The sequence below is a fragment of the Chanodichthys erythropterus genome, chromosome 16 (assembly GCF_024489055.1).
Source record: "Chanodichthys erythropterus isolate Z2021 chromosome 16, ASM2448905v1, whole genome shotgun sequence".
Lineage (NCBI taxonomy): Eukaryota > Metazoa > Chordata > Actinopteri > Cypriniformes > Xenocyprididae > Chanodichthys > Chanodichthys erythropterus.
This window is the reverse complement of record NC_090236.1, coordinates 42,053,911-42,079,844: the sequence shown is the minus strand read 5'-3', so window position 1 is coordinate 42,079,844 and position 25,934 is coordinate 42,053,911. Positions and strand designations below refer to the sequence as shown.

At 44.2% G+C, this 25,934-nt stretch overlaps 2 protein-coding genes across 3 annotated transcripts; both read left to right on the top strand.

Annotated features, from left to right (window-relative positions):
• Nucleotides 1–4,531: 4,531 nt before the first annotated feature.
• Nucleotides 4,532–8,426, top strand: tada1 (transcriptional adaptor 1). Its single transcript, XM_067361914.1, has 8 exons — nt 4,532–4,633; nt 5,394–5,485; nt 5,568–5,633; nt 5,724–5,824; nt 6,442–6,648; nt 6,726–6,877; nt 6,965–7,121; nt 7,530–8,426. The coding sequence occupies exons 1-8, from the start codon at nt 4,560–4,562 to the stop codon at nt 7,680–7,682; spliced, it is 1,002 nt and encodes a 333-aa protein (XP_067218015.1). The 5' UTR covers nt 4,532–4,559; the 3' UTR covers nt 7,683–8,426.
• A 628-nt stretch (nt 8,427–9,054) lies between these two features.
• Nucleotides 9,055–24,121, top strand: LOC137002338 (FGGY carbohydrate kinase domain-containing protein-like). Of its 2 annotated transcripts, XM_067361906.1 has the most exons (16): nt 9,055–9,137; nt 18,104–18,288; nt 18,360–18,471; nt 18,537–18,688; nt 18,766–18,854; nt 20,507–20,622; nt 20,696–20,824; nt 21,253–21,356; nt 21,433–21,540; nt 21,650–21,711; nt 21,783–21,933; nt 22,080–22,154; nt 22,235–22,355; nt 23,353–23,447; nt 23,563–23,624; nt 23,748–24,121. In XM_067361906.1, the coding sequence occupies exons 2-16, from the start codon at nt 18,109–18,111 to the stop codon at nt 23,833–23,835; spliced, it is 1,644 nt and encodes a 547-aa protein (XP_067218007.1). In that variant the 5' UTR covers nt 9,055–9,137; nt 18,104–18,108; the 3' UTR covers nt 23,836–24,121. The 2 variants fall into 2 exon arrangements, with proteins under 2 accessions (XP_067218007.1, XP_067218006.1); XM_067361905.1 differs by lacking the exon at nt 9,055–9,137 and having other exon boundaries at nt 17,714–18,288.
• The last annotated feature ends 1,813 nt before the right edge of the window (nt 24,122–25,934 follow it).

Sequence of the window (25,934 nt, the reverse complement as noted above, 5' to 3'; positions counted from 1 at the left end):
ATAAATACAATGCATAGATACAATTATATATTTATAGTTCAACTTAACATTTGTATTTTCACAAAAGAAAAATGGTTTTAAGCCAGTTATTTTTATCTATTGCTGTAGTGTGTCAGTAGGAAATATCAGTTTATATTTCCAAACATTCCTTTTGCCATTAATTGTAATAATTAATGAGCAATAATCAGTTATTATATACAGAGATTTTTGCACTTATATAGTGCAACTTTTCTATAAGAATATTATTGGAATCAGGGTTGCACCAACATTGTAAATCTGGTTGATACAAATGAGTTTATCATTTTTGTGTTGGTAAAAGACTTGGAGATTTTTAAAGGGTAGTTCACCCAAAAATGAAAATTTGATGTTTATCTGCTTACCCCCAGCACATCCAAGATGTAGGTGACTTTGTTTCTTCAGTCGAACACAAATGATGATTTTTAACTCCAACCATTGCCATCTGACAGCTGTATAATTGGTGTCAATGGGAGCACAATTTATGAGTCAAAAAACATGCACAGACAAATCCATATTAAACCCTGCGGCTCGTGACGACACATTGATGTCCTAAGACACGAAACTATCGGTTTGTGTGAGAAACCAAACAGTATTTATATCATTTCTTACCTCTAATACACCATGTCCAACTGCGTTCAGCACTCGGTTAGTGAGGTCTGATCGCGCTCTGACAGCGGCAGTGATGTCTCGAGCATATACTTCAATGAGTGCTAGACATTACTTCCACTGTTAGACCGCAATCAGACATCACTGGTGTATTAGAGGTAAAAAATGATATAAATACTGTTTGGTTTCTCGCACAAACCGATCTTTTCGTGTCTTAGGACATAAATGTGCCGTCACAAGCCACAGGGTTTCATTTGAATTTGTCTATGTATATGTTTTGACTCTTATGAATTGTTTCCATTGACACCCATTATACAGCTGACAGACGGCAACGGTTGGAGTTAAAAATCATCATTTGTGTTCGACTGAAGAAACAAAGTCACCTACATCTTGGATGCGCTGGGGGTAAGCAGATAAACATCACATTTTCATTTTGGGGTGAATTATCCCTTTAACAGGCTAATAACATTTAATCTCCAGAATAATATTTTGTGTCACTTGAAATTTTATTTTTAGATATCAGGTGTATAACCAGTTTTAAGTTCTAGGTATTTGAGAGTTAAATCTTAGTTTCCTGATCAGTATGTAACTGATTTCTTGCAGATGTTCAGAAGATGCCCATTTGGAAAACTGCTGAGTTTGTCAAGGTACCTGAGGTTTAAATTAGAGTACGACCATCATTGTAAGTACATGAGCTTTGATAGAGTAGGAGCTTAATAAAGTATGTATCTGTACAGAGAATGAGAGTTCGGCAGAAATTAAAAAACGGAAAGGAAAAGGACAAGACGGAAAGGACAAAAGGTTTGCTGGTCAGATGCTGATGTGTCTCATTTGATGCTGTTGTATAAGGATTATTATTTTAGTTGTTGGTTATGTTAGTTTCATTCTAGAGCATGAATATACTAAGACTTCACTCTGTAAATCTCTAAAGTTTAACTGTTCTTTAAAGCAGTAGTTTGTCACAAAAACATGACAATTTAATATTCAACATTATTATTGATCTGACTGCATTGACACTATTGTATGAGAACTGAACTGAGCTGGACGATGACATGACTGTTGTCTCCAGAGCTGCTGCTGCTGCTGTATAGATGAAGTGAACTAAATTAATAACTGATGAGTTTTACAACGTAATTGAATCAACACTGAACTGACTCTGGCTGAACAATGACACAATACTCTTCTGCTGTACAGCCCAAACAATCTTTGTTGAACAATGTTCCTGTTATGAGGGCTGCTTTGAAACAATATGTAGTTTAAAAAGCGCTTTATAAATAAAGGTGACTTGACTTGACTCAACAATTCTGTTCACATTTTTTCAAAGTTTTGAATGGTTGCCATTTCAATATGTCAAAACATTAATATTGCTGTATGCTTTCTGATTACACAGATTACACAGTTGTCCATGTGTTATTGACCTAGTTTTTTAGTTGTGGATTTCATTTTCCCCTTAAAATGCCATTCCATGATGGTATTACATGGTTAAAACCGGAAAAACTCAATGTTTATGTTGTTATTTTAAGTCATAATTAAAGTACTTCTAATACACACTGGTCCCTGTAATGTTGGAGTGTGTCAGGTGTGTATTGTGTTTAAGATCAGGTACTCATTAATCACCTCAGTCTTGCTAATACACCATATCGTCAGGTTTGTGTGTTGTGTGTGGTCATGTACCATTAAACACACTGGTCCCTGTAATGTTGGAGTGTGTCAGGTGTGTATTGTATTGAGGAACCGGTACTCATTAATCACCTCAGTCTTGCTAATACACCTTATCGTCAGGTTTGTGTGTTGTGTGTGGTCATGTACCATTAAACACACTGGTCCCTGTAATGTTGGAGTGTGTCAGGTGTGTATTGTGTTTAAGATCAGGTACTCATTAATCACCTCAGTCTTGCTAATACACCATATCGTCAGGTTTGTGTGTTGTGTGTGGTCATGTACCATTAAACACACTGGTCCCTGTAATGTTGGAGTGTGTCAGGTGTGTATTGTATTGAGGAACCGGTACTCATTAATCACCTCAGTCTTGCTAATACACCATATCGTCAGGTTTGTGTGTGTGTGTGGTCATGTACCTGTAAAACACACTAGTCCTTGTAATCCAGAGAAATGACATGTTTTGTGTATTGTACAATAGGTGTCCTCATAAATCAGGTTGTACCCAAAAATCACAATTATGTCATAGGCGGGAACATTTTTGGATGGGCGGGAATGTCCTTGTATACCACTGATATGTCATGTTGTCATATTTTCCGTTCTGTTGTGTGTAAAGAAACTTTAAAGCCAGATGTGTGATCTGCAGATCAAAACAAAATTTTTGATAGTTTTATCATCACTGTAGGGCATCGGGAAAGGTGTGTCCCCCTAAACCACAATCCTACTGGTTTGAGCATCAAAGTCCTCGTAAACCACAAAAACCAGTATGTGTGTGTGTGTGTGTGTGTGTGTGTGTGAGTGTGTGTGTGTGAGTGTGTGTGTGTGTGTGTGTGTGTGTGTGTGTGTGTGTGTGTGTGTGTGTGTGTGTGTGGTTCACCTCTGTGATCACACCACTGACAAGAATTTGGCCACAAAAGTGAGAATGAAACTGATGTATTTTGTCTATGATCGCTTATTTCTGCCATGGGATAAATAAATAAAAAAGCTAATTGTGACTCTTTTTTTCACAGTTGTGTACTGCTTTTGTAATTCTGAGTTTGTACCTAAAATCAGAATTAAAAAAGAAAAAAAGGATTGTGAGTTTTAAACTGTGAGAAGAGAGTCAGAACTGTGAAATATTGTCACATGATCTTTCTGTTTTACCTCTGTTAGCTCTTTTGTTTGTGTGTTCATTAGTTGTCATGGTTTCTAGAATGTTGCCATGTGGTTCCATAGTTACTCATTTGTTAACTGATTAACTCCCCCTGTTCCTTGTTTTCCCCCTCACTCTAAAAACTGCTGGGTTAAATATGGACAAACCCAGGGATTGGGTTGTTTTCACCCAGCTATTTTTTTCAACCAATTTTGGATTTATTTTTTTAGCCAGCAATATAGTAACATAGTAAAAGGCGTGTTTTTGCTCACCCCCAAATAGGGGCAAATTTGTGGGGTATTTTAAGCTGAAACTTGACCAGACCACAGAAGACTTTAATACTTCAGGTCACGGGATCAGAAGATGCTTCAGTGGAGATCACAGCAGATTTTACAGCTCAGATTTACCCCACACTTTCCTTTAGCGGATTCTGTTTCTGACACGCTAGACTGTGCGCGAATACACTAATTTGAATTAACTGTATTTTATATCCCACTCAATGAGCTGCAGCGCCCTCTGCTGGCACAGATGTGTGATGATCCTACTGTCAGATCCGCTTTCATTTGCTCTTTCAGTATCTGTTTATTCTGACAGTTTAAACAGTTTCAGTTTAAACTTACAAATCTGTAATTTTGTAACAGCAAAAACTATTTTTATCAAATGTTCATGTTATTATATTATGTCGTGCAGTTGAAGTTGAAAAACACGTCCAACTTTCGCGATATGTTTTCCATTCTAATCTATAAGCTTAATTATCTGCTTTCACACATTAAACTTGTTAAATTGACAAACTGACTTCCGATAAAAACACAAATCTGCTGTTGACACGATCAGCTGTCAAACGAGGAGAGGAGAAGAAATACATCTAAATATAAAACATTATGCCGATACATAAATTGTAGGAAATTTAGGAAAGAAAGAAAATAACTTGCTTTATCAAAACTGGAAGGAAATGGGATCTTAAAGGCAGTTGTAACTTAAGTTTTAGTGCATAAGTTGAATATATGAAACTGGTGAATGTATAAATAAAGCCGTGTTTTACACACTCTAATACACTAGGTGGCGCTGTGGACCGTGTGATGGTCTGTAACCCGCCAAGAAACAAGCAGAAGAAGAGCGCGTCATCGCAGTTTCCGGTGTCAGTATGGCGGCTCACGCGAGTGAACTGGAGATCGCGAAGAAGAATTTAACCGACGCGATCGGAGACAATGTGAAACAGTGAGTGTTAATGAGCGATTAAACCTTTAATTATCACTGACTCGATGCTCTCATGTGTGTGTGTTTGAGAACTGATGACTGACCGTGTGTCTGAAAGTCTTCTTTTGTGTCTTCAGATGATTCTGTGTTTGAATATTCGCTTTTCTGCCGTTAACTGAGCTGTAAACTTTGTTCTTAAGATAATTTCAGCACTTTTAGGACATTTCGATATAAAGCTTGTAAATCTCATGTTGACTGTTCTTTGATATTTAATGGAAATGTCATTCACTGCTTAAACTGGCTGATAATCCAGATGAAAACTGATTAAAACATTTACTTTAATCATTATCATCAATTCAGAATGAATTACTGACTGATCCAGTTTGAGTCTCTGCAAACACAATAATCAATATTTGATGCATATTCTTTTAATTATTCATTTGGTGAAGTGTAAGAAGCCAAATGGACAGGTCAAAGTAGACAAAGTTGAAATTCATGAAATTTATGTTATACTAAGTTAAAAATATAAGATAAAGTCGAAATTATGGCATAAAACGTCATAAGTTTGACTGTCATTATGATGAAATTATTAAAAAGTGTCATTATAAGTTTGACTGTTCGTGTCATAATCATGAGTTAGTATGTTATTTTCATCATGTGTCATGATTGTTTTATTGAAGCATGTTTCGCTCATGTGATCATGTGATTATTTCTCGTGTCGCTCACACTGGTGTGTGTGTGTGTGTGTGTGTGTGTGTGTGTGTGTCTCTCTCTTTCTCAGTTACTGGGCCAATCTAAAGCTGTGGTTCAAGCAGAAGATCAGCAAGGAGGAGTTTGACCTGGAGGCGCGGCGTCTGCTGGCCCAGGACAACGGTAAGGTCACGCGTGTGTCTGTGGGGTCAGGCTGAGGTCACACGTGTCGTCTGCAGCTGACGCTCTTGTGTTTCCTCCACAGTTCATGTTCACAATGACTTCCTGCTGGCCATCCTCACGCGCTGCCAGATCATCGTGTCCACCTCAGGTACGTCAGTGTGACGCTCAGCGCTTGACCGTCAGGTGTGTGCTGTGCTTGATGATGTGTGTGTGTGTGTGTGTGTGTGTGTGTGTGCAGAGGGCGCGGGGGCGCTGCAGTGGACCGGAGGATCCGCGTCTAAACCAGGCAAACCCAGCCGAGGCAAGAAGAAGTTTCCCTCCGTGCGGCAGAAGTTCGATGTGAGTTCTGTTTGTTCTCTCTCTCACACACACTCACATTACAAAACAAGTACAAAAGTTACTGTAATTTTATAAAAACTACACCTATGGATCATTTTCGTTTTTAATAAGTTACAAATAGTAGTGTGCTTAATTTCTTAAGTGATTTATACAATACAGATCATTTCAAAGCAGCTTTACAGTGATAAACATGATGATAACAGAGTTAATGATGCAAACCTCATCAAATATTAGACAAATTCAGAAGATCAAGAGTGTCATTATTCAGATCAAGTTTTCTCCTCAGAGCTCGTTTCTGCCATAGAATAAAACAATAAAGACATTTGTGATATTTTCTCACAATTTCTGAAAAGTCAAAGTTGTGAGATTTAAACTGAATTACGAGGAAATGAGGTGAAATTGTGAGAAACTCGCAATCATGAGAAAAAACGAGCTGTCGGAGTCAAACGGATGATGTCACTGCACATCACATGTCTCTTAAAGCGGCAGCACAGATGTTGTCACAGTGTTACTGTATTGATGCGGTTTATGCAGTCATGAGGAGGATGAGAACGAGTGTTTGTTGAACGTGACGTCAGCAGTAGAGTCTGAGCCTGACGTGACGCTCCTGTTCGCAGCACCGCTTCCAGCCCCAGAACCCCCTGCAGGCGGCGCAGGCCTTCAGCCCGCGGGAGGCGGAGGACGAGGAGCTGCGGCTGAGCGCTCAGACCCTGCTGCTGCCCACCCGAGGACAGATGGAGGCGCGCATGATGGTCAGCGCCTTCGAGATGGGCCTGGACAACGTGAGCGAGGACGCCGTCAGCGGCCTGCTGTGTGCGCTGGAGGTCAGCTGACACGACATCATCAGACTGACCGTCACAGCCCGACAGACATGAGATCATACTCTGTGTTCCTCCTGCAGGTCCATCTGAAGGACATCATCACAGCGCTGGTCTCGCGGAGGAAAGCCTATCGTCTGCGCGACGGACACTTCCAGTACGCTTTCGGCAGTGACGTCACGCCGCGGCCGTACCTGAAGAACAGCCTGCCGGCCTATCAGAGCGTCACAGAATGGCACGTCACCTTCCTCTTCCTCTTCCTCTCCTCTCTCAGACACTCTCTCTCTCTGACTGACGTGTGTTCATGTGTTGTTCATGGCAGCCCTCCGCCGAGCGCATCACTTCCTGCCGGCCCTCCTCCTCAGGTGTCTCCGGACGACGCGGAGCAGCAGGCCGCTCTCCTGCTGGCGTGTTCAGGTGACAGTGTCCCGCCGCCGCTGCCGCCCATCAGCGTGTACGACCTGCTGGAAGCCCTTCAGGTGAGAGGAGCGCCGAGATTGGTGTAGAAACGCTCATAAGAACATGCGCTCAAATGAAGCAGATAAATGATTTACCCAATAAGAAGTCATGCATAAAACACAGAAACCTCAGGTGACTTAACAGGGCTGCGTTTCCCGAAAGGATCGTAAGCTTAAGTTGATCATAGCTCCATTGGTTTCAATGGAGCTATGATCAACTTAAGCTTACGATCCTTTCGGGAAACGCAGCCCAGATCATGTGATCAGAAAAATGGCGTCAGTTGTTGATGGAAATCACCATTCCCTCCAGAAGCGTCTCACATGATTGTCTTGATGTCCAGAGAAACGGTGCTCTTTCAGACTTGTGTAGTGAACAGATGTGTGTGTGTGTGTGTGTGTGTGTGTGTGTGTGTGTGTGTGTGTGTGCAGGTGCAGCGCAGGGTGATGCCGTCTCACAGCATGTACGCGCTGAACATGGAGCGGATCCTGGCGCGGCTCTGGCATCCCAGTCACGAGGAGCTGGAGCAGGACCGGATCCACCGGCAGCACCTCGCCAGCAGAGACGGCCTGATGGTCAGCTGAGAGACGTGTGTGTGTGTGTGTGTGTGTGTGTGTGAGTGTGTGTGAGTGTGTGTGAGTGTGTGTGTGAGTGTGTGTGTGAGTGTGTGTGTGAGTGTGTGTGTGTGTGAGTGTGTGTGAGTGTGTGTGTGTGTGTGTGAGTGTGTGTGTGTGTGTGTGAGTGTGTGTGAGAGAGTCAAGAACACACGGAGGAAGATCATCATCATCATCCAGAGACTCTGCATCACTGGGTCTGTCCATCACAAGCCTGTCACATGATTACTTTGAATATTTCTATGCATTATTTTGTTGGAAGGCAGTAAATATGATTTTGTAAATATTTGTTCTCTAGTTTTGTACGTCAGTTCAGCACATCTGTGTTTTTATATCTCTGAATAAACCACAGGTTTCTGTTCTCGTGAGTTTCTTGTTCACTGATGAATCTTGTTTAGAGTCAAAGACACTGAATGAATATTTAACTCAGTGAAAGGGTTAGGGTTAGAAGACTTTCAGACTGCAGTCTGGGGAAATGTTTAGAGAGAAACTAAAATTGTAAAAATAGGATTAAATGCTGTACCCATCAGAAATTTGGAAATTATTATTTTATTTTTTTGTTGATGTTTTTGAATAGAAGTCATTATTTGCATTTATTTGATGAAAAATACAGAAAAAAATCAATATTGTGAAAAATTGTTACAATTTAAAATGATAGTTTTTGAATATATAGTAAAGTGTAATTTATTCCTGTGATCAAAGCTGAATTTTCAGCATCATTACTCCAGTTTTCAGTGTCACATGATCCTTCAGAAATCATTCTGATATGAGGATTTGCTGCTTTGAATTGTTTTATAACCTTTGATGCTTTTTTCAGGATTCATTGATGTAAATTACAGCATTTATTAAAAATATAAATCTTTTTGAAGTTCAAAGCCTGTTTCTGAACAAGGAAATTCTTACTTTACTTTCCCATCTGAATTATGTTAAAAATAAATGCAGATAAAGAATAAAAATATTCATAAATAAGTGAAAAATGACATTTCTAACAATAATTCTTTACCAGCAGTTTTTTTTAAATCAATTTTACACATCCTTTCTATAATTGACCCCAAACTTTTGAACGGTAGTGTATATTGTTATATCGTCTTTTTATTTATTTATTTATTTATTTATTTTTTTTTACTTTTTATTCAAATAATCCTGACAGAACTGTCGCTGGTTATAAAACATTAAGCAGCACAAGTGATGATGAATCAGAATGATCTCTCGGTCTGGAGGTGTTTGAGGCAGATATTCATGTCTTTCTGGAAGAGAAGGAGCGAGAGAGAGAAACTCTTCTTCATGGCTCAGAGTCATTCATGTGCTCGTACTTTTTGGTCTCGCTCGAGCGCCGTAAGCGACAATCTAAAGTCCATGTGAATGTTTTTGTGTTTGTGTTCATTCGCAGAAACGGACTGAAGTCCAGTATCAGACCTGCTGAAGGTGAGAGATTCAGATTATTACTGCTGTAAACACAGAATGAAGTATAACCTGCTTCCATGAGAGGTTTCTGTTCTATATCATATATTACACACTGAATGAAGAAACAGCACTATAGCGAACACTGTATTCAGTTCATCATAATACAGTAATGAGGAAATATTAACCCGCGCGAGTGTAAATGACGTGCATATTTCTGTTCAACTGCATTATTTCCTTTAAAATCTGATGAAATCGTGACATCTATAAAGTCTATTTAGTCTGAATTCATTTTCAGTACATTTAAATAAATATGTTATGTTTTGATATCTTAAACACCCAAAATGAAAAGTGGAGCAAAATTAACAATAAGAAAACTAAGAAGAAATTCCATATAAAATACTATAACATGATTTTATATTGAAACCTTTCATATAACCATATCAGTATATCAGTATAAGTAGTTTTAAAGCTGTTGAGATAATTAAATCACTGTTCAGGCAATCTGTGTGTTTTCAAATGTCAGTGTGACACATCTGCAAACATGACTTTTATTATGAATTGATAAAGTAATAACAGTAAACATTTCATAAACTGATAAAAATAGCTATTTTCGAGTATGGTACACTTTTATGTCAGGTGGTACAACTAATGTAAAACTAGAAAAATACTATTTTATATGAACTTATTAACATTTCATGATCTAGAACAGGCAAAAGCTAATACAGTAATTAATGTATGTGTAAAATTAATTAGTTGCAAAAGTCACATGGCACAACTGCAGTGTCCTTATATAAAATAAATAACATTATATTGTATAAGTATTTTTTATTATTATTTTATATATTGTATTATTTTCATGATAATTTTTAGATAATTTTAGATGCCACTGTCAAGTAAAGGAAAATCAGTCACACTTTATATTAGGTGTCTTTAAAAACTGTGCAAATAAGTACATTTACAAACATTTGGTTGTACCACCTGACCAAAAATAATATAATATACTTTAAACTAAATTTGAGGTGGCAGGAGGGAGCAGCTAGCCACAGGTTTCCCAGAGGGAGGAGGAAGATTCGGGGAAGAAAAGAAAGAGATAGGATAATGATGAGGAGGAGCAAATAGAGCCAACGCAAATAAATTATGATTATGGGGGACTCCAATATGGGAAGGCTGCCAGCAATTTTTGATAATTGGGTCTAGGTGGAGTGCTATCCAGAGGCACACTGGTTCCCTGCCTATGAAGTCCTGAGAAACAGGACCCCTACCACAGACTGGGTCACGGCAGTGATTCTATCATTCGGGATTAACGACAAAGGATATGCATCAGCAGAAGGGGTGGGCAAGCTGGTCCAAAAGACCCCAGGAGTGGCAGGGATACCATCATAAACTTCAACAGGAATCTTCCAAAGGAGCAGTATGGCATGCTGAACCACATAAATGTGTTCATCACTGGCACGGGCAGGGCACTGGAGGCCTTACCGTATGAACACCTTAAAACGGAACATGATTTTGACTTTTTCAAAGGGGGAGCAAGGGGAAGGCCAGAGGGTTCCCTTCACAGGTGCGTCTGAGTGGGAGCCGCAGAGATGTCAGGTGGGGGAATTGGTGTGGGGGATAAATGAGGGGTGTGAGGGAGGTGTGGGAGGATAGTAATTTATCGAGGGGGGAGTGGGAGGCTTTGAAGGGAGGACCACTCATTGGTTATTAAGCCGGCGGACAAGGGGAGTATGGTGGTAGTGATGGACCGGGAACAGTACGTTAGGGAGGCCATGAGGCAGTTGGAGGATAAGGAGTTTTATAAGGAATTGCAGGAGCCCATTTTTCCAGAGTCAGTGGGGTTGATTAAGGAGGAGCTGGGGCGGTTACGGGAGGGGGGTTGGCTGAGTGCTAACCAGGTCCAGTACATTAGGGGCCAGGACACTCCCAGGGAGAGGAGATTTTATTTGCTTCCGAAGATTCATAAAGATAAGGCCACCTGGCTATTTCCAGATGTCCCCCCGTGGAGACCTATAGTGTTGGACCGTGGCAGTGAAAGCTATTGGGTGGCGGAGTTCATCACCAAACACCTGGGTCTGCTCTCCACAAGATATGCCAGCTATATTACGTACGATTTTCTGTAAAAAGGTGCAAGGCATAAGAATAGGTCTAGGCGCCAATCTCTTCTCTATGGATGTGGAAAGCCTGTATGCTAATATAGAGATAGAGAAGGGGATGGAGGCGGTCGAAAAGTGCCTGCGTAAATTTCCAGCCCAGATCAGAGTATCCTGAGGCTGCTGGAGTTGAGCCTGAAGAGGAATGCTTTTGGATACAATGGGCGTCACTATCTGTAGGTGAAAGGCACGGCCATGGGGAAAAGGTTCGCACACACACACACACACACACACATATGCAAATATTTACATGGCGGACTGGGAGGAGTCAGTGTTCCTCAAATACAGGAGCAGGCCCAGTCATTATTGGAGATATTTAGATGACATATGGGGGGTTCTGGGAGGGCACTGAAGAGGGCTTCAAAGACTTTGTGGGGACCCTGAATGAACACCACCTATCCATTCGGGTGATGGTGGAGAAGGATGAGATCAATTTTTTTGGACACAACCATTTTTAAAGGGCCCAGGACTGGACTCAAGGGTGTATTTTAAAGTCCCTGTAAAGTCATTGTAAAGTATGTGTTCTGAGTTTGTCACACCGCAGAAAAATGCGTTATTAACCACCAGCCAAATTTGAATGATTAAAAAAAAAGCAAGTAAATGAAATAAGTTATCAAAATCTCGAAAATCTGAGCAGCATTCGCTGCTCTCAAACGCTGGGGTCGTGTCCACTGTTGGTGATGAAACCACACCCACTCACGAGTCTCAACTGACTTGTCTAATGAGTCAAACATAGTGATGCAAAAAAAGATTCATGTTAGAGGGTTGCACATTTTAGTAGAGTTACTGTGGACTACCTACTAATTATTACATAAGCACACACGGCAACTTACACTCATTGGTGGGCGTGTACTGCCGACTGTTATCAAATGACGGCTGAGGACGGCAGAGACTCCCGCCCCAGATCATCGATTGCCGGTGAGACAATAGGAATGCTGAGTCTAGTCTGTTCAGCCCCATTCACCAAAACAGTGGATTATCAGTGAATCCCAGCTGTCTGATGAAAGTCTGTAAAACTATCCGGTGTAGAACGATCACTTTAGATAAAAATTAATCCACCCCTTCTTCATATCATCGTTTTAGGAAATGTAAATAAGGAGAACGAGCTGTATTGTATATCATGACAGCCAGGGGCGGAGCCAGACATTGTAAACATTCGGGGCTTAGCCCAAATCTATGTTTGTCCAAAGACATTTTAATTTTCTATTAACAGCTTTACTGACATGAAAGGAGCTTTTGTTGTCGTATTATTCTTCAGAAAATGTACATTATTTGACACTGTAATTTGTAAAACTTTATTAAACGTATCAGCTCTAGGGGAGTCCGGGGGCATGCTCCCCCGGGAGAAAATTTTGTACATTTTAAGGTTAAATGCATCAATCTGGTGCACTCTGGAAACTCAAAATTAAGAGCTTCAACACATGTACAGTGTGCAAATTGAACAAAGAAACAGCATTGACTTGTACCTGGACATTAAAAAGGGTTCAAACATCTTTTTTTACAATACTTTTGTACTCATTTCTTTTTAAAAGATAAATCTTTGAGCTTTTATTTTGATCATCACCAGCTGATCGTGTGCGCAAATGTGCGAGAGAGAGAAAGCGCGGCCGGTGTATGGTCGGATACTGTAGAAAAGCGGTATTGAACTGCTTATTGAGATGTGTTAAGAAAAATTATATTTTGAGAGCACTGTTAAGAAACCTCTAACCTGAAATTCCTGCTTGCTAACTCTTTCGCACTCTTGCTAGCTCCTCCCCTACCTGCTGCATATTCAACAGAGAAGAAGAAACGGAGTAGCCCATAGGCTACCGACAGCAAATCGGCTGGCGCCGCCCCTGATAACAACCATGTAATATGAATTTGCGTGACGAAGGTATTACTAGCTAAATGTGCAAAGGGCCGTATAACTAATGATACTCGAGATTGAGCGGGTGAGCCGCTGTAGCGTTAAGGGCGGGGCGTGCTCAGTGCGTCATCGACAGTTATATAGTGTTAGGGGCGGGGCCACGCTCGGTGCATTGTCGACAGTTATATAGCGTTAGGGGCGGGGCCACGCTCGGTGCGTCGTCGACAGTTATATAGTGTTAGGGGCGGGGCCACGCTCGGTGCATCGTCGACAGTTATATAGTGTTAGGGGCGGGGCCTGCTCGGTGCATCGTCGACAGTTATATAGTGTTAGGGGCGGGGCCTGCTCGGTGCGTCGTCGACAGTTATATAGCGTAAGGGGCGGGGCCACGCTCGGTGCGTCGTCGACAGTTATATAGCGTTAGGGGCGGGGCCACGCTCGGTGCGTCGTCGACAGTTATATAGCGTTAGGGGCGGGGCCACGCTCGGTGCGTCGTCGACAGTTATATAGCGTTAGGGGCGGGGCCACGCTCGGTGCGTCGTCGACAGTTATATAGCGTTAAGGGCGGGGCGTGCTCAGTGCGTCATCGACAGTTATATAGTGTTAGGGGCGGGGCCACGCTCGGTGCGTCATCGACAGTTATATAGTGTTAGGGGCGGGGCCACGCTCGGTGCGTCGTCGACAGTTATATAGCGTTAGGGGCGGGGCCACGCTCGGTGCGTCATCGACAGTTATATAGCATTAGGGGCGGGGCCACGCTCGGTGGGTCATCGACAGTTATATAGTGTTAGGGGCGGGGCCACGCTCGGTGTGTCATCGACAGTTATATAGCGTTAGGGGCGGGGCCACGCTCAGTGCGTCATCCACAGTTATATAGTGTTAGGGGCGGGGCCACGCTCGGTGCGTCGTCGACAGTTATATAGTGTTAGGGGCGGGGCCACGCTCGGTGCGTCGTCGACAGTTATATAGTGTTAAGGGCGGGGCGTGCTCAGTGCGTCATCGACAGTTATATAGTGTTAGGGGCGGGGCCACGCTCGGTGCGTCGTCGACAGTTATATAGCGTTAAGGGCGGGGCGTGCTCAGTGCGTCATCGACAGTTATATAGTGTTAGGGGCGGGGCCACGCTCGGTGCGTCGTCGACAGTTATATAGTGTTAGGGGCGGGGCCACGCTCGGTGCGTCATCGACAGTTATATAGCGTTAGGGGCGGGGCCACGCTCGGTGGGTCATCGACAGTTATATAGTGTTAGGGGCGGGGCCACGCTCGGTGGGTCATCGACAGTTATATAGCGTTAGGGGCGGGGCCACGCTCGGTGCGTCATCGACAGTTATATAGCGTTAGGGGCGGGGCCACGCTCAGTGCGTCATCGACAGTTATATAGTGTTAGGGGCGGGGCCACGCTCGGTGCGTCGTCGACAGTTATATAGCGTTAGGGGCGGGGCCACGCTCTGTGCGTCGTCGACAGTTATATAGCGTTAGGGGCGGGGCCACGCTCTGTGCGTCGTCGACAGTTATATAGCGTTAGGGGCGGGGCCACGCTCTGTGCGTCGTCGACAGTTATATAGTGTTAGGGGCGGGGCCACGCTCGGTGCATCGTCGACAGTTATATAGTGTTAGGGGCGGGGCCTGCTCGGTGCGTCGTCGACAGTTATATAGCGTTAGGGGCGGGGCCACGCTCGGTGCGTCGTCGACAGTTATATAGCGTTAGGGGCGGGGCCACGCTCGGTGCGTCGTCGACAGTTATATAGTGTTAGGGGCGGGGCCACGCTCGGTGCATCGTCGACAGTTATATAGTGTTAGGGGCGGGGCCTGCTCGGTGCGTCGTCGACAGTTATATAGCGTTAGGGGCGGGGCCACACTCGGTGCATCGTCGACAGTTATATAGCGTTAGGGGCGGGGCCACGCTCGGTGCGTCGTCGACAGTTATATAGTGTTAGGGGCGGGGCCACGCTCGGTGCATCGTCGACAGTTATATAGTGTTAGGGGCGGGGCCTGCTCGGTGCATCGTCGACAGTTATATAGCGTTAGGGGCGGGGCCACGCTCGGTGCGTCGTCGACAGTTATATAGCGTTAGGGGCGGGGCCACGCTCGGTGCGTCGTCGACAGTTATATAGCGTTAGGGGCGGGGCCACGCTCGGTGCGTCGTCGACAGTTATATAGCGTTAAGGGCGGGGCGTGCTCAGTGCGTCATCGACAGTTATATAGTGTTAGGGGCGGGGCCACGCTCGGTGCGTCATCGACAGTTATATAGTGTTAGGGGCGGGGCCACGCTCGGTGCGTCGTCGACAGTTATATAGTGTTAGGGGCGGGGCCACGCTCGGTGCGTCATCGACAGTTATATAGCATTAGGGGCGGGGCCACGCTCGGTGGGTCATCGACAGTTATATAGTGTTAGGGGCGGGGCCACGCTCGGTGTGTCATCGACAGTTATATAGCGTTAGGGGCGGGGCCACGCTCAGTGCGTCATCCACAGTTATATAGTGTTAGGGGCGGGGCCACGCTCGGTGCGTCGTCGACAGTTATATAGTGTTAGGGGCGGGGCCACGCTCGGTGCGTCGTCGACAGTTATATAGTGTTAAGGGCGGGGCGTGCTCAGTGCGTCATCGACAGTTATATAGTGTTAGGGGCGGGGCCACGCTCGGTGCGTCGTCGACAGTTATATAGCGTTAAGGGCGGGGCGTGCTCAGTGCGTCATCGACAGTTATATAGTGTTAGGGGCGGGGCCACGCTCGGTGCGTCGTCGACAGTTATATAGTGTTAGGGGCGGGGCCACGCTCGGTGCGTCGTCGACAGTTATATAGCGTTAGGGGCGGGGCCACGCTCGGTGGGTCATCGACAGTTATATAGTGTTAGGGGCGGGGCCACGCTCGGTGGGTCATCGACAGTTATATAGCGTTAGGGGCGGGGCCACGCTCGGTGCGTCATCGACAGTTATATAGCGTTAGGGGCGGGGCCACGCTCAGTGCGTCATCGACAGTTATATAGTGTTAGGGGCGGGGCCACGCTCGGTGCGTCGTCGACAGTTATATAGCGTTAAGGGCGGGGCGTGCTCAGTGCGTCATCGACAGTTATATAGTGTTAGGGGCGGGGCCACGCTCGGTGCGTCGTCGACAGTTATATAGTGTTAGGGGCGGGGCCACGCTCGGTGCGTCGTCGACAGTTATATAGTGTTAGGGGCGGGGCCACGCTCGGTGCGTCATCGACAGTTATATAGCGTTAGGGGCGGGGCCACGCTCGGTGGGTCATCGACAGTTATATAGTGTTAGGGGCGGGGCCACGCTCGGTGGGTCATCGACAGTTATATAGTGTTAGGGGCGGGGCCACGCTCGGTGCGTCATCGACAGTTATATAGCGTTAGGGGCGGGGCCACGCTCAGTGCGTCATCCACAGTTATATAGCGTTAGGGGCGGGGCCACGCTCAGTGCGTCATCCACAGTTATATAGTGTTAGGGGCGGGGCCACGCTCGGTGCGTCGTCGACAGTTATATAGAGTTAGGGGCGGGGCCACGCTCGGTGCGTCGTCGACAGTTATATAGTGTTAGGGGCGGGGCCACGCTCGGTGCGTCGTCGACAGTTATATAGCGTTAGGGGCGGGGCCACGCTCGGTGCGTCGTCGACAGTTATATAGTGTTAGGGGCGGGGCCACGCTCGGTGCGTCGTCGACAGTTATATAGTGTTAGGGGCGGGGCCACGCTCGGTGCATCGTCGACAGTTATATAGTGTTAGGGGCGGGGCCTGCTCGGTGCATCGTCGACAGTTATATAGCGTTAGGGGCGGGGCCTGCTCGGTGCGTCGTCGACAGTTATATAGCGTTAGGGGCGGGGCCACGCTCGGTGCGTCGTCGACAGTTATATAGCGTTAGGGGCGGGGCCACGCTCGGTGCGTCGTCGACAGTTATATAGCGTTAGGGGCGGGGCCACGCTCGGTGCGTCGTCGACAGTTATATAGCGTTAGGGGCGGGGCCACGCTCGGTGCGTCGTCGACAGTTATATAGCGTTAGGGGCGGGGCCACGCTCGGTGCATCGTCGACAGTTATATAGTGTTAGGGGCAAGCCACGCTCGGTGCGTCGTCGACAGTTATATAGCGTTAGGGGCGGGGCCACGCTCGGTGCGTCGTCGACAGTTATATAGCGTTAGGGGCGGGGCCACACTCGGTGCGTCGTCGACAGTTATATAGCGTTAGGGGCGGGGCCACGCTCGGTGCGTCGTCGACAGTTATATAGTGTTAGGGGCGGGGCCACGCTCGGTGTGTCGTCGACAGTTATATAGTGTTAGGGGCGGGGCCACGCTCGGTGCGTCGTCGCCAGTTATAGCGTTAGGGGCGGGGCCACGCTCGGTGCGTCGTCGACAGTTATATAGCGTTAGGGGCGGGGCCACGCTCGGTGCGTCGTCGACAGTTATATAGCGTTAGGGGCGGGGCCACGCTCGGTGTGTCGTCGACAGTTATATAGTGTTAGGGGCGGGGCCATGCTCGGTGCGTCGTCGACAGTTATATAGCGTTAGGGGCGGGGCCACGCTCGGTGTGTCGTCGACAGTTATATAGCGTTAGGGGCGGGGCCACGCTCGGTGTGTCGTCGACAGTTATATAGTGTTAGGGGCGGGGCCATGCTCGGTGCGTCGTCGACAGTTATATAGTGTTAGGGGCGGGGCCACGCTCGGTGGCTCCAGTGCGTTCTGCCCAAGAAATCCTGAACAGAGAATTTGTGAAAAACTGTTTAACGCTCTAACTTCACAATTCAGCACTACACAATTCACAATCTTTGTAATGTGTTTCAGCAATACATTAGTAGCATTTATAATGTGTTTACAAAGAATTCTCAGAATTGACTTTACAGGGACTTTAAACACTTTGAAATGTTATTTAACAACTTGTTTAAACACTTTGTTCCCAACGCATAAATTTCAACAAGATTTAAAAAAAAAAAAAACTTTTTTTGAAGCTTTCTTCTCATGTGTGTGTGTGTGTGTGTGTGTGTGTGTGTGTGTTCCCACAGGTGAAATGAGCAGGTATTATGTGGCGGTGGATGTGGGCACTGCCAGTGTGCGGGCGGCTCTGGTCACTCCGGACGGTCGAGTCAAACACACAGCGGAGGAGCCGGTGGTGATCTGGGATCCGTGTGCGGAGCATTATGAGCAGTCGTCGGAGGACATCTGGAGCAAGTGCTGCAGGACGGTGAAGGTGAGCCGAGAGCCTTCGTCCTTCTGCATCATCCTCGACTCTTGTGTTAGTCACATGGTCTGTGTCCTCAGAGAGTAACTCGGGACATTGACGTGGCGTGTGTTCGAGGGGTCGGGTTCGATGCCACCTGCTCACTGGTGGTTCTGGACCAGCACTTCCAGCCCGTGGCTGTCAATCGCACAGGTGAGGAGCGTCCGTCGGTCGTCCGGAGAGCGTGACGCGGCGTCTGACCGAGTGTTGTCCCGCAGGCGTCAGGGAGAGGAACGTGGTGATGTGGATGGACCACCGGGCCGCGGAACAAGCCGCTCGGATCACGGCCTCCAAACACAGAGTGCTCCGGGGAGTCGGAGGAGTGATGTCGCCCGAAATGCAGCCGCCCAAACTGCTGTGGCTCAAAGAGGTGAGGAGCGCTGGGATCCTGAGGAATGCGAGGACTACAGCGCTTTCATTTCACACTCTTGTTTTTCTTCTGTTCAGAATCTGCGGGAATCCTGTTGGAAAGAAGCGGCACATTTCTTTGACCTTCCAGACTTCCTGTCCTGGAAAGCCACAGGGTCCTTATGCAGGTGAGATGATGATTAGACAACATTCATCCTGTGATTAAACACTGAATATCTACAAAACCTGATGTTCAGTTTGTGAAGTTTCTCTGAAATTACTTTAATCAGATGATCACTTCAGCCACTGTAGATGTGAGCTCATCATGTTGACAATTATATAATATTCTCCAAGAGATTCACTCGTAAACACAAACAAACATACAACAGTGAAGCCTGGAGGAGATATTTGTCTTTAATGCCCTACAAGTTTTTTTATTAATACAAATATTATTCACTAATGGTCAAAAGTGTTTGAACGGTAAGATGTTTTAATGCTTTTATTGTAAGTAAAAATATTTCAAATTATTACTGTTTCTGTGTTCTGGATAAAATAAATGAAGCCTTGGTGATTATAATAATAATAATAATAATAAGTTTTATTTATATAGCGCCTTTCCAGAGCTCAAGGACGCAGAAGAGACTTCTTTAAAAAATATTGAAAATCTTACCGTCCAAAAACGTTTGAGCATTGTGAATATTTTTCACAACATTTACATATAATGGAAGAACAAAACACTAAACTTGGCAAAATTATTTGGTAAAAATGGAAACTACAGCTACAGGTTTGGTTTTGCTTTGAAAAAAAAAAAATGATTAGAAACAAAAAGTTGACAGAAAAAAACAAACACTGACTACAACTTGATCAGTTATTAATATTTCATTGTTTCTGTCTATCATTTTTTGACAGCCTGGACAAATATTATGTCATGCAGTTTTCCAACTTTTATAATGGAAGAACAAAACACTAACGATATTTATCTGGCAAAATAATTTGGCAAAAAATGGAAACTACAGCTACTTGCAGCTTAGCAAAAAAAAAAAAAAATGCTTAGAAAAACAAAAAGTTTGCAGAAAAAACATACAGTGACTTTTTTATCATTGGTTCATATGTTGATCATTTCTTTGACAGACTGGACAAAAATGATGTCGCACAATTTTGCAGGTTTCATTGCGTTATTATCACAAATAAAACAATCGACTCCAAACACAGATATGCAGTATGATTATTATCTGAATAAAGGATGAAAATGTCAATATTCTCCAGTCAGAAATCTCTTTTGGCCAATACTGTACATCTGGAAAAATTATTATTTTCAGCCCTCTTCCTGAAATGTTCATTTACTGATATTTGTTGAAATGAAATTAATGTTGCATGAAAAAATCTGATGCTACTGTAATTCTATCAATTATGATATAATTAAATGTACAGCACTTTCATAAATTAAAACATAAAGAGCAAAAACACTGCATATGAGGTTTATTCATTATTTTATATAAGTAGAGTTAAAAAAAAAAAATCAGCTGATTTATTTTGTAGAAAGGTCCATCACCATCTTCCTTTGACATTAGTGACTTAAACACATCTGATGTCATCATTATTAATTCCTGTAAATATGAAATGCTGAGGAGGAATTAACTGCACCGTATGTTTTTTGAAAACATTATCCATATAAGAGCGTCACACGTATGAAATCATTTACAGACAGTTACTCTCATCATCACACTGTGACTCGTTTACAAAACAATCTGCTGTCAAATGCTCCGAACAAACATATTTTTCATATCATGACCTGATCATATCGTGTCCACACATGAATGAAGCTTCTCTCCTGCCGCAGGTCTCTGTGTACTCTGGTCTGTAAGTGGACGTATTCCCCGTCTGAAGGGTGGGACGACACCTTCTGGAGCGCCGTCGGCCTGGAGGACCTGATGGAGAACAGTTACTCTAAGATCGGTGGGAGAGAGTACGGCTCAGGTGTGTGTGTGTGTTCAGCCGGTTGTGTTCATTGATAATGTTTGGTTTGCAGGTGAGCAGACTTGTTGTCCCGGGACTCCTGTAGGACGAGGACTGACCACAGACGCCGCTGCAGATCTGGGCCTGAGACCGGGGACGGCTGTGGCCGCTTCACTCATAGACGCTCACGCAGGAGGGTTAGGTACGATACGCCATCATCACTCATCCAGAGCGCTTTCCTGTCATATTGAGCTGTTAAATACAGCGTCACTCCACTTCTGATTGACCTGTAAAGATTCGACAATCTGCTTCTCTCATGAATAGATCAGATAGCTATATAAAATCTGCATAATGTGAATGTATCTAGTTGAACTAACAGATGTGTGCGTCTATTCCTGTTCACAAATATTAATACTGTCAGCTGACTCTTTTCAGGCAGTTCAGAATCGCTTCTTTCTTTTAGGAAAAAATAACTACATTTATCTGCACTTTGCATTAAAGCATAACTTTACTCATATAACTTATTATAATATAAAAACATTTGATTTAAAGTATAGTGAGATCCATTTAACCGTATAGTCAGTCTTGTGTTGAAGTAAATGAATGTTTTCTGTGGTGTCTCTCCTGCAGGGGTGATCGGGGCCGATGTGAGCGGACACCAGCTGCCCTGTGAAGAGCAACCGGTCACGTCCCGTATGGCGCTCATCTGTGGGACGTCCTCGTGTCACATGGCTGTGAGCTCCAGTTCCTGTGTGTGTGTGTGTTCAGAGCATGTGACTGATGATGTCAGCGTGTGTCTGTCTCTCTCAGGTGAGCACACAGCCGCTGTTCGTCCCCGGGGTCTGGGGCCCGTATCTGTCCGCCATGCTGCCGGGACTGTGGCTGAATGAGGGCGGTCAGAGCGCCACGGGACGACTGGTGAGAGCGGAGCGTCCAGTCACATGTGCCTTTGATATGAGCAGTTGTGTGTTCACTGTTTACACATCATACACTGCATATACAGATGATTTACATGAACATCTTTCAGCTGGACCATGTGGTGAAGGGACACGCGGCGTACGGTCAGCTGAGAGAGCAGGCGGAGACGAGGTGACCGTCAGTGATTCTGATGCCGTCTCTCTGATCTCGCTCTGTCTGATGTCTGTGTTCTTGTTCTTCAGTGGGAAACACGTTTGCTCCTGCCTGAACCTCCATCTGCAGCACATGTCTGGAGACGCAGCACATCTGGAGCAGCTGACCGCCGGCCTGCACATCTGGCCTGATTTCCACGGCAACCGCTCTCCTCTCGCCGACCAGACGTCACGGGGCTCGGTGAGGAACGCAAATCACAACATAAGAACATGAAGCTCATTATTAGGAGCATTAAAGTGTTTGTGATTACAGATACAATACACTGTTTTACCTGATTTTTACTGCAGTAAATCATTGTTTGATGTAGTTCCTGCTGGTCTGTGCAGGTTGTGGGACTCACTTTATCACAGACGCTGGATGATTTGGCTCTGCTGTATCTAGCAACTCTTCAGGCCATCGCTGTAAGACACACACACACACACACACACACCACACACACACACATGAATCTGACATGTTAATGTGTCTCTGTTGTTTGAAGCTCGGCACCAGACACATCATAGATGCCATGAGAGAGGCAGGACATGACATCACAACCCTCTTCCTGTGCGGGGGGCTGAGCAAGAACGCTCTGTTCGTACAGACACACGCCAACATCACAGGTGAGTGTGATTCATCTGTGCGTCACTGACCTGTGAAGTGTTGAGACCAGCTGATACACTGACGTCACATGACTGTGAACATCACCACACAACTAACATGAGTCTGATTTGAGTTTGTGTTGGTGGAGGATGTAGAAAGGTCAAGGGTCATAAGCCGTCTGTTAAAGATTTCCACAAATGCACACTGCAGTTCATCACAGGCATTATAATCAACATATATATTATAGATGGTTTTGTAAGATCACCTTAAATGCGACTGATGTAATTTAAAGGGTTAGTTCACCAAAAATGAAAATAATGTCATTTATTACTCACCCTCATGCCGTTCCACACCCGTAAGACCTTCGTTCATCTTCAGAACACAAATTAAGATATTTTTGATGAAATCCGATGGCTCAGTGAGGCCTGCATAGCCAGCAATGACATTTCCTCTCTCAAGATCCATTAATGTACTAAAAACATATTTAAATCAGGTCATGTGAGTACAGTGGTTCAATATTAATATTATAAAGCCACAAGAACATTTTTGGTGCGCCAAAAAAACAAAATAACAACTTATATAGTGATGAACGATTTCAAAACACTGCTTCAGGAAGCTTCGGAGCGTTATGAATCAGTGTGTCCAATCATGTTTCGGATCGGGTGTCAAACTGCTGAAATCATGTGACTGGCGCTCCGAACAGCTGATTCGACACACTGATTCATAACGCTCCGAAGCTTCCTGAAGCAGTGTATTATGATTGAACATGATTGTGAGTGTAATGTCATGTTTGGGTGAACTAACCCTTTAATGCACAAATAACTGCTCAGCCATTTGCGTTTGTGCATTGAAAATATAAATATATGAACACTGTTGTATTTTTAATAACTTTTGTCAGTGTTATCCACTAAAAATCACCAAAACACCAGCTGAAGTGCAGAAGTGCAGTGTCTTAGATGTGTGTGTACAGACGCTGACGTGTGTGTGTGTGTGTGTGTGTGTGTGTGTGTGTTTCAGGGCTGCCGGTGGTCCTGCCGGCCGAACAAGAGGCTGTGCTGCTGGGATCTGCTGTGATCGGAGCCTGTGCTTCATCTGACTGCGGATCCATACAGGTACAGCACTACACACACACACACACACACACACACACACACACACACACACACACACACACACACACTCATAACGTCACAGAGACCCTGAGGAACATTCTGCCTTTCTTTCTAGGAAGCAATGAAGAAGATGACCAGAATCGGGCATGTGGTCAGACCAAACGCTGAGCTAGAAAGGTAGAGTTCAATGATGTTTCTCATGATATAGCTTCAGTACACAGGATCATAAATCAGGATGTTTCTTGCATCAGCACTTCTTTCCTCCTGTACTGGTAAGAATGAATATTCGTCTCTGTAAAGCTTTTACAGAAGGAAGTACGCCGTGTTTCTGCGTCTTTACGATCATCAGAAGGAGTGTGCGGCGCTGATGGAGGATGATGGAGTTTGACACAGATTAAACACAATGCATCAAATGACCAAAAACAGCAGATTTCCATGAATCTGTCCTTTATCTGAACATTATAGCCCTTTACACCTGCACAGGTATTTTACACAAATGAGCAGGAGTGAGGAAACTATACCAGATAAAACCAGTCAAAACCACTTTTGTGTTCGACCATAACTGGAATCAGTGCTGAATTATGCATTTGAGAGCAATAAAAGTCTTTTTAAAAATCAGTTTTGCATGTGTGTGTGTGTTTGTGCGCCTCTGGCTTGCTTAATTGGTAATATTCAGCAATATTATTGATTTGACACTTTCAGAGGAGAACTGAACTGTTTTCTGCAGCTTTATTGATAAACTCATGTTTGCTTGTATACTTGAACTATAATTAAAAAAATATACTTGTAATTTGCAAATGTGTTATTATTTTGGAATAAATTTAAAATTACTTGATAAAATGCATTAAAAAACATCCATTACACTGCAAATGTAAAAATACAAATTAGAATTGTACTTTATTATTATTATTATTATTAAAATAACGTGTAACGGCAACATGAACATTAGTAAAGAAAAACATCACAATAAAACCCTGTGCTTCTTCTCTTGAGAACAGTGTTTTACGAACAGCTGCTCTCACACACGGCATCACTGAATCCACACATCAGCCGTCCGTACAGCCACTGCTGATGGGGTTTGGCTGTGGTGTGTAACGCAGATACTTCTGCCCGGAGGGAAGAAGTTCAAGCTCAAACCGGTGCGCAACGTTTTGCTACGGTTTCCGGGTTGAACGACATGTGCAACAGGGCTGCGTTCAACCCCGACAAAACGTTGCAAAACGTTTTTTAAACGGAAACGGTGCGTCGATGACGCAAGTGTTGCAACTATGGCAGCTGAGAAGGCCATTCTTTGTGTTCTTTTTGAAGAATTTTCGGAGCCTGATGAAGTCGGTATAAATACGTGTTTAATACTTCAGCATACGCTCGATGTTACACCTTTCTAAGGAAAGGATATGGACCAGAAGACATTACAATTACTAAATGATATTTAGACAGGGTTAGGGTTAGTTCCAGATCCAGCAGAGTGCTCTTCATATGTAAGTTATTTTGCCATTAATGTAAATAAACATGTGCAAACAATATAGACCCCTTAAAAGTTTGTAAACATTGCAACATTTCCTGGTGGGCGGGGCTTAGCTGGAGGCAAAAAGAGGTGCTGGACTCAATGTTGACTAGCGAAAGCTAGCATGTTTTAGGAGGGATTTATTGAACATAGAAGGTTCAGAACTGTCCGAATATGTACGGTCACTGACTCTGCGGGACTGTGACAGGTATTTTTGTAAATTAACTTAAGTTTTGGATATTAGACAACATATGAATTACTTTCGGGTGGTTCTGGGAATTTTGTCAAGGCTTATTGTCTAATAACCTAACGCTGAGCTAGCTATGATTATGGCTAGCAATGTGGATTATTTTAAGAGGATGGCATCAATCGCTGTATGTTTGTTTAACATTTAAGCTAGCTAGTGCGCTGAAGGTTGGCGTTATTAGGAGCATAAGATGAGTTCTGGTTAAACGGACATCTTTCTCTTTCTTCATTTGTGGTGAAATCATATCCTCCTGGAACACACAAGGCAGAATTTTGCAAAATCTGAACCTAATTGCAAATTACTCTCCAGTAAAGCCCAACAATGTACTGAGACAGACATTTACAGAGAAGCAAACCATGAGGTCTGATTTATGACAGAACATGCAATATTCTCTTGTTTTTCTTGCCATAACGAACAGCAAGAGAAACACTAAAAGAGTCAAACTGCCTAACTGAAGTAAGCGCTGACCTCGATCACGGTGACATCAAACCAAACGTATTTTTAACAAATCATCAACATCTAAACCTCTGGTAATTCTCAATAACAACTTTTGTAGATGAATGTCAGAAATAAAGTCAGTCTGGTTAGTAATAAGTGAAGCTGGTAATGCTGATTGTGGAGTTGTTTAATCAGATCTTCAGTGATTTAATGTCTTTTATCTTCAGTTGATTTCATCGAAGGCTGTGGCTGAAGTCATAGTTCTTGTTGTTTCTCTGTCCTTCAGTGATTCTGCTCA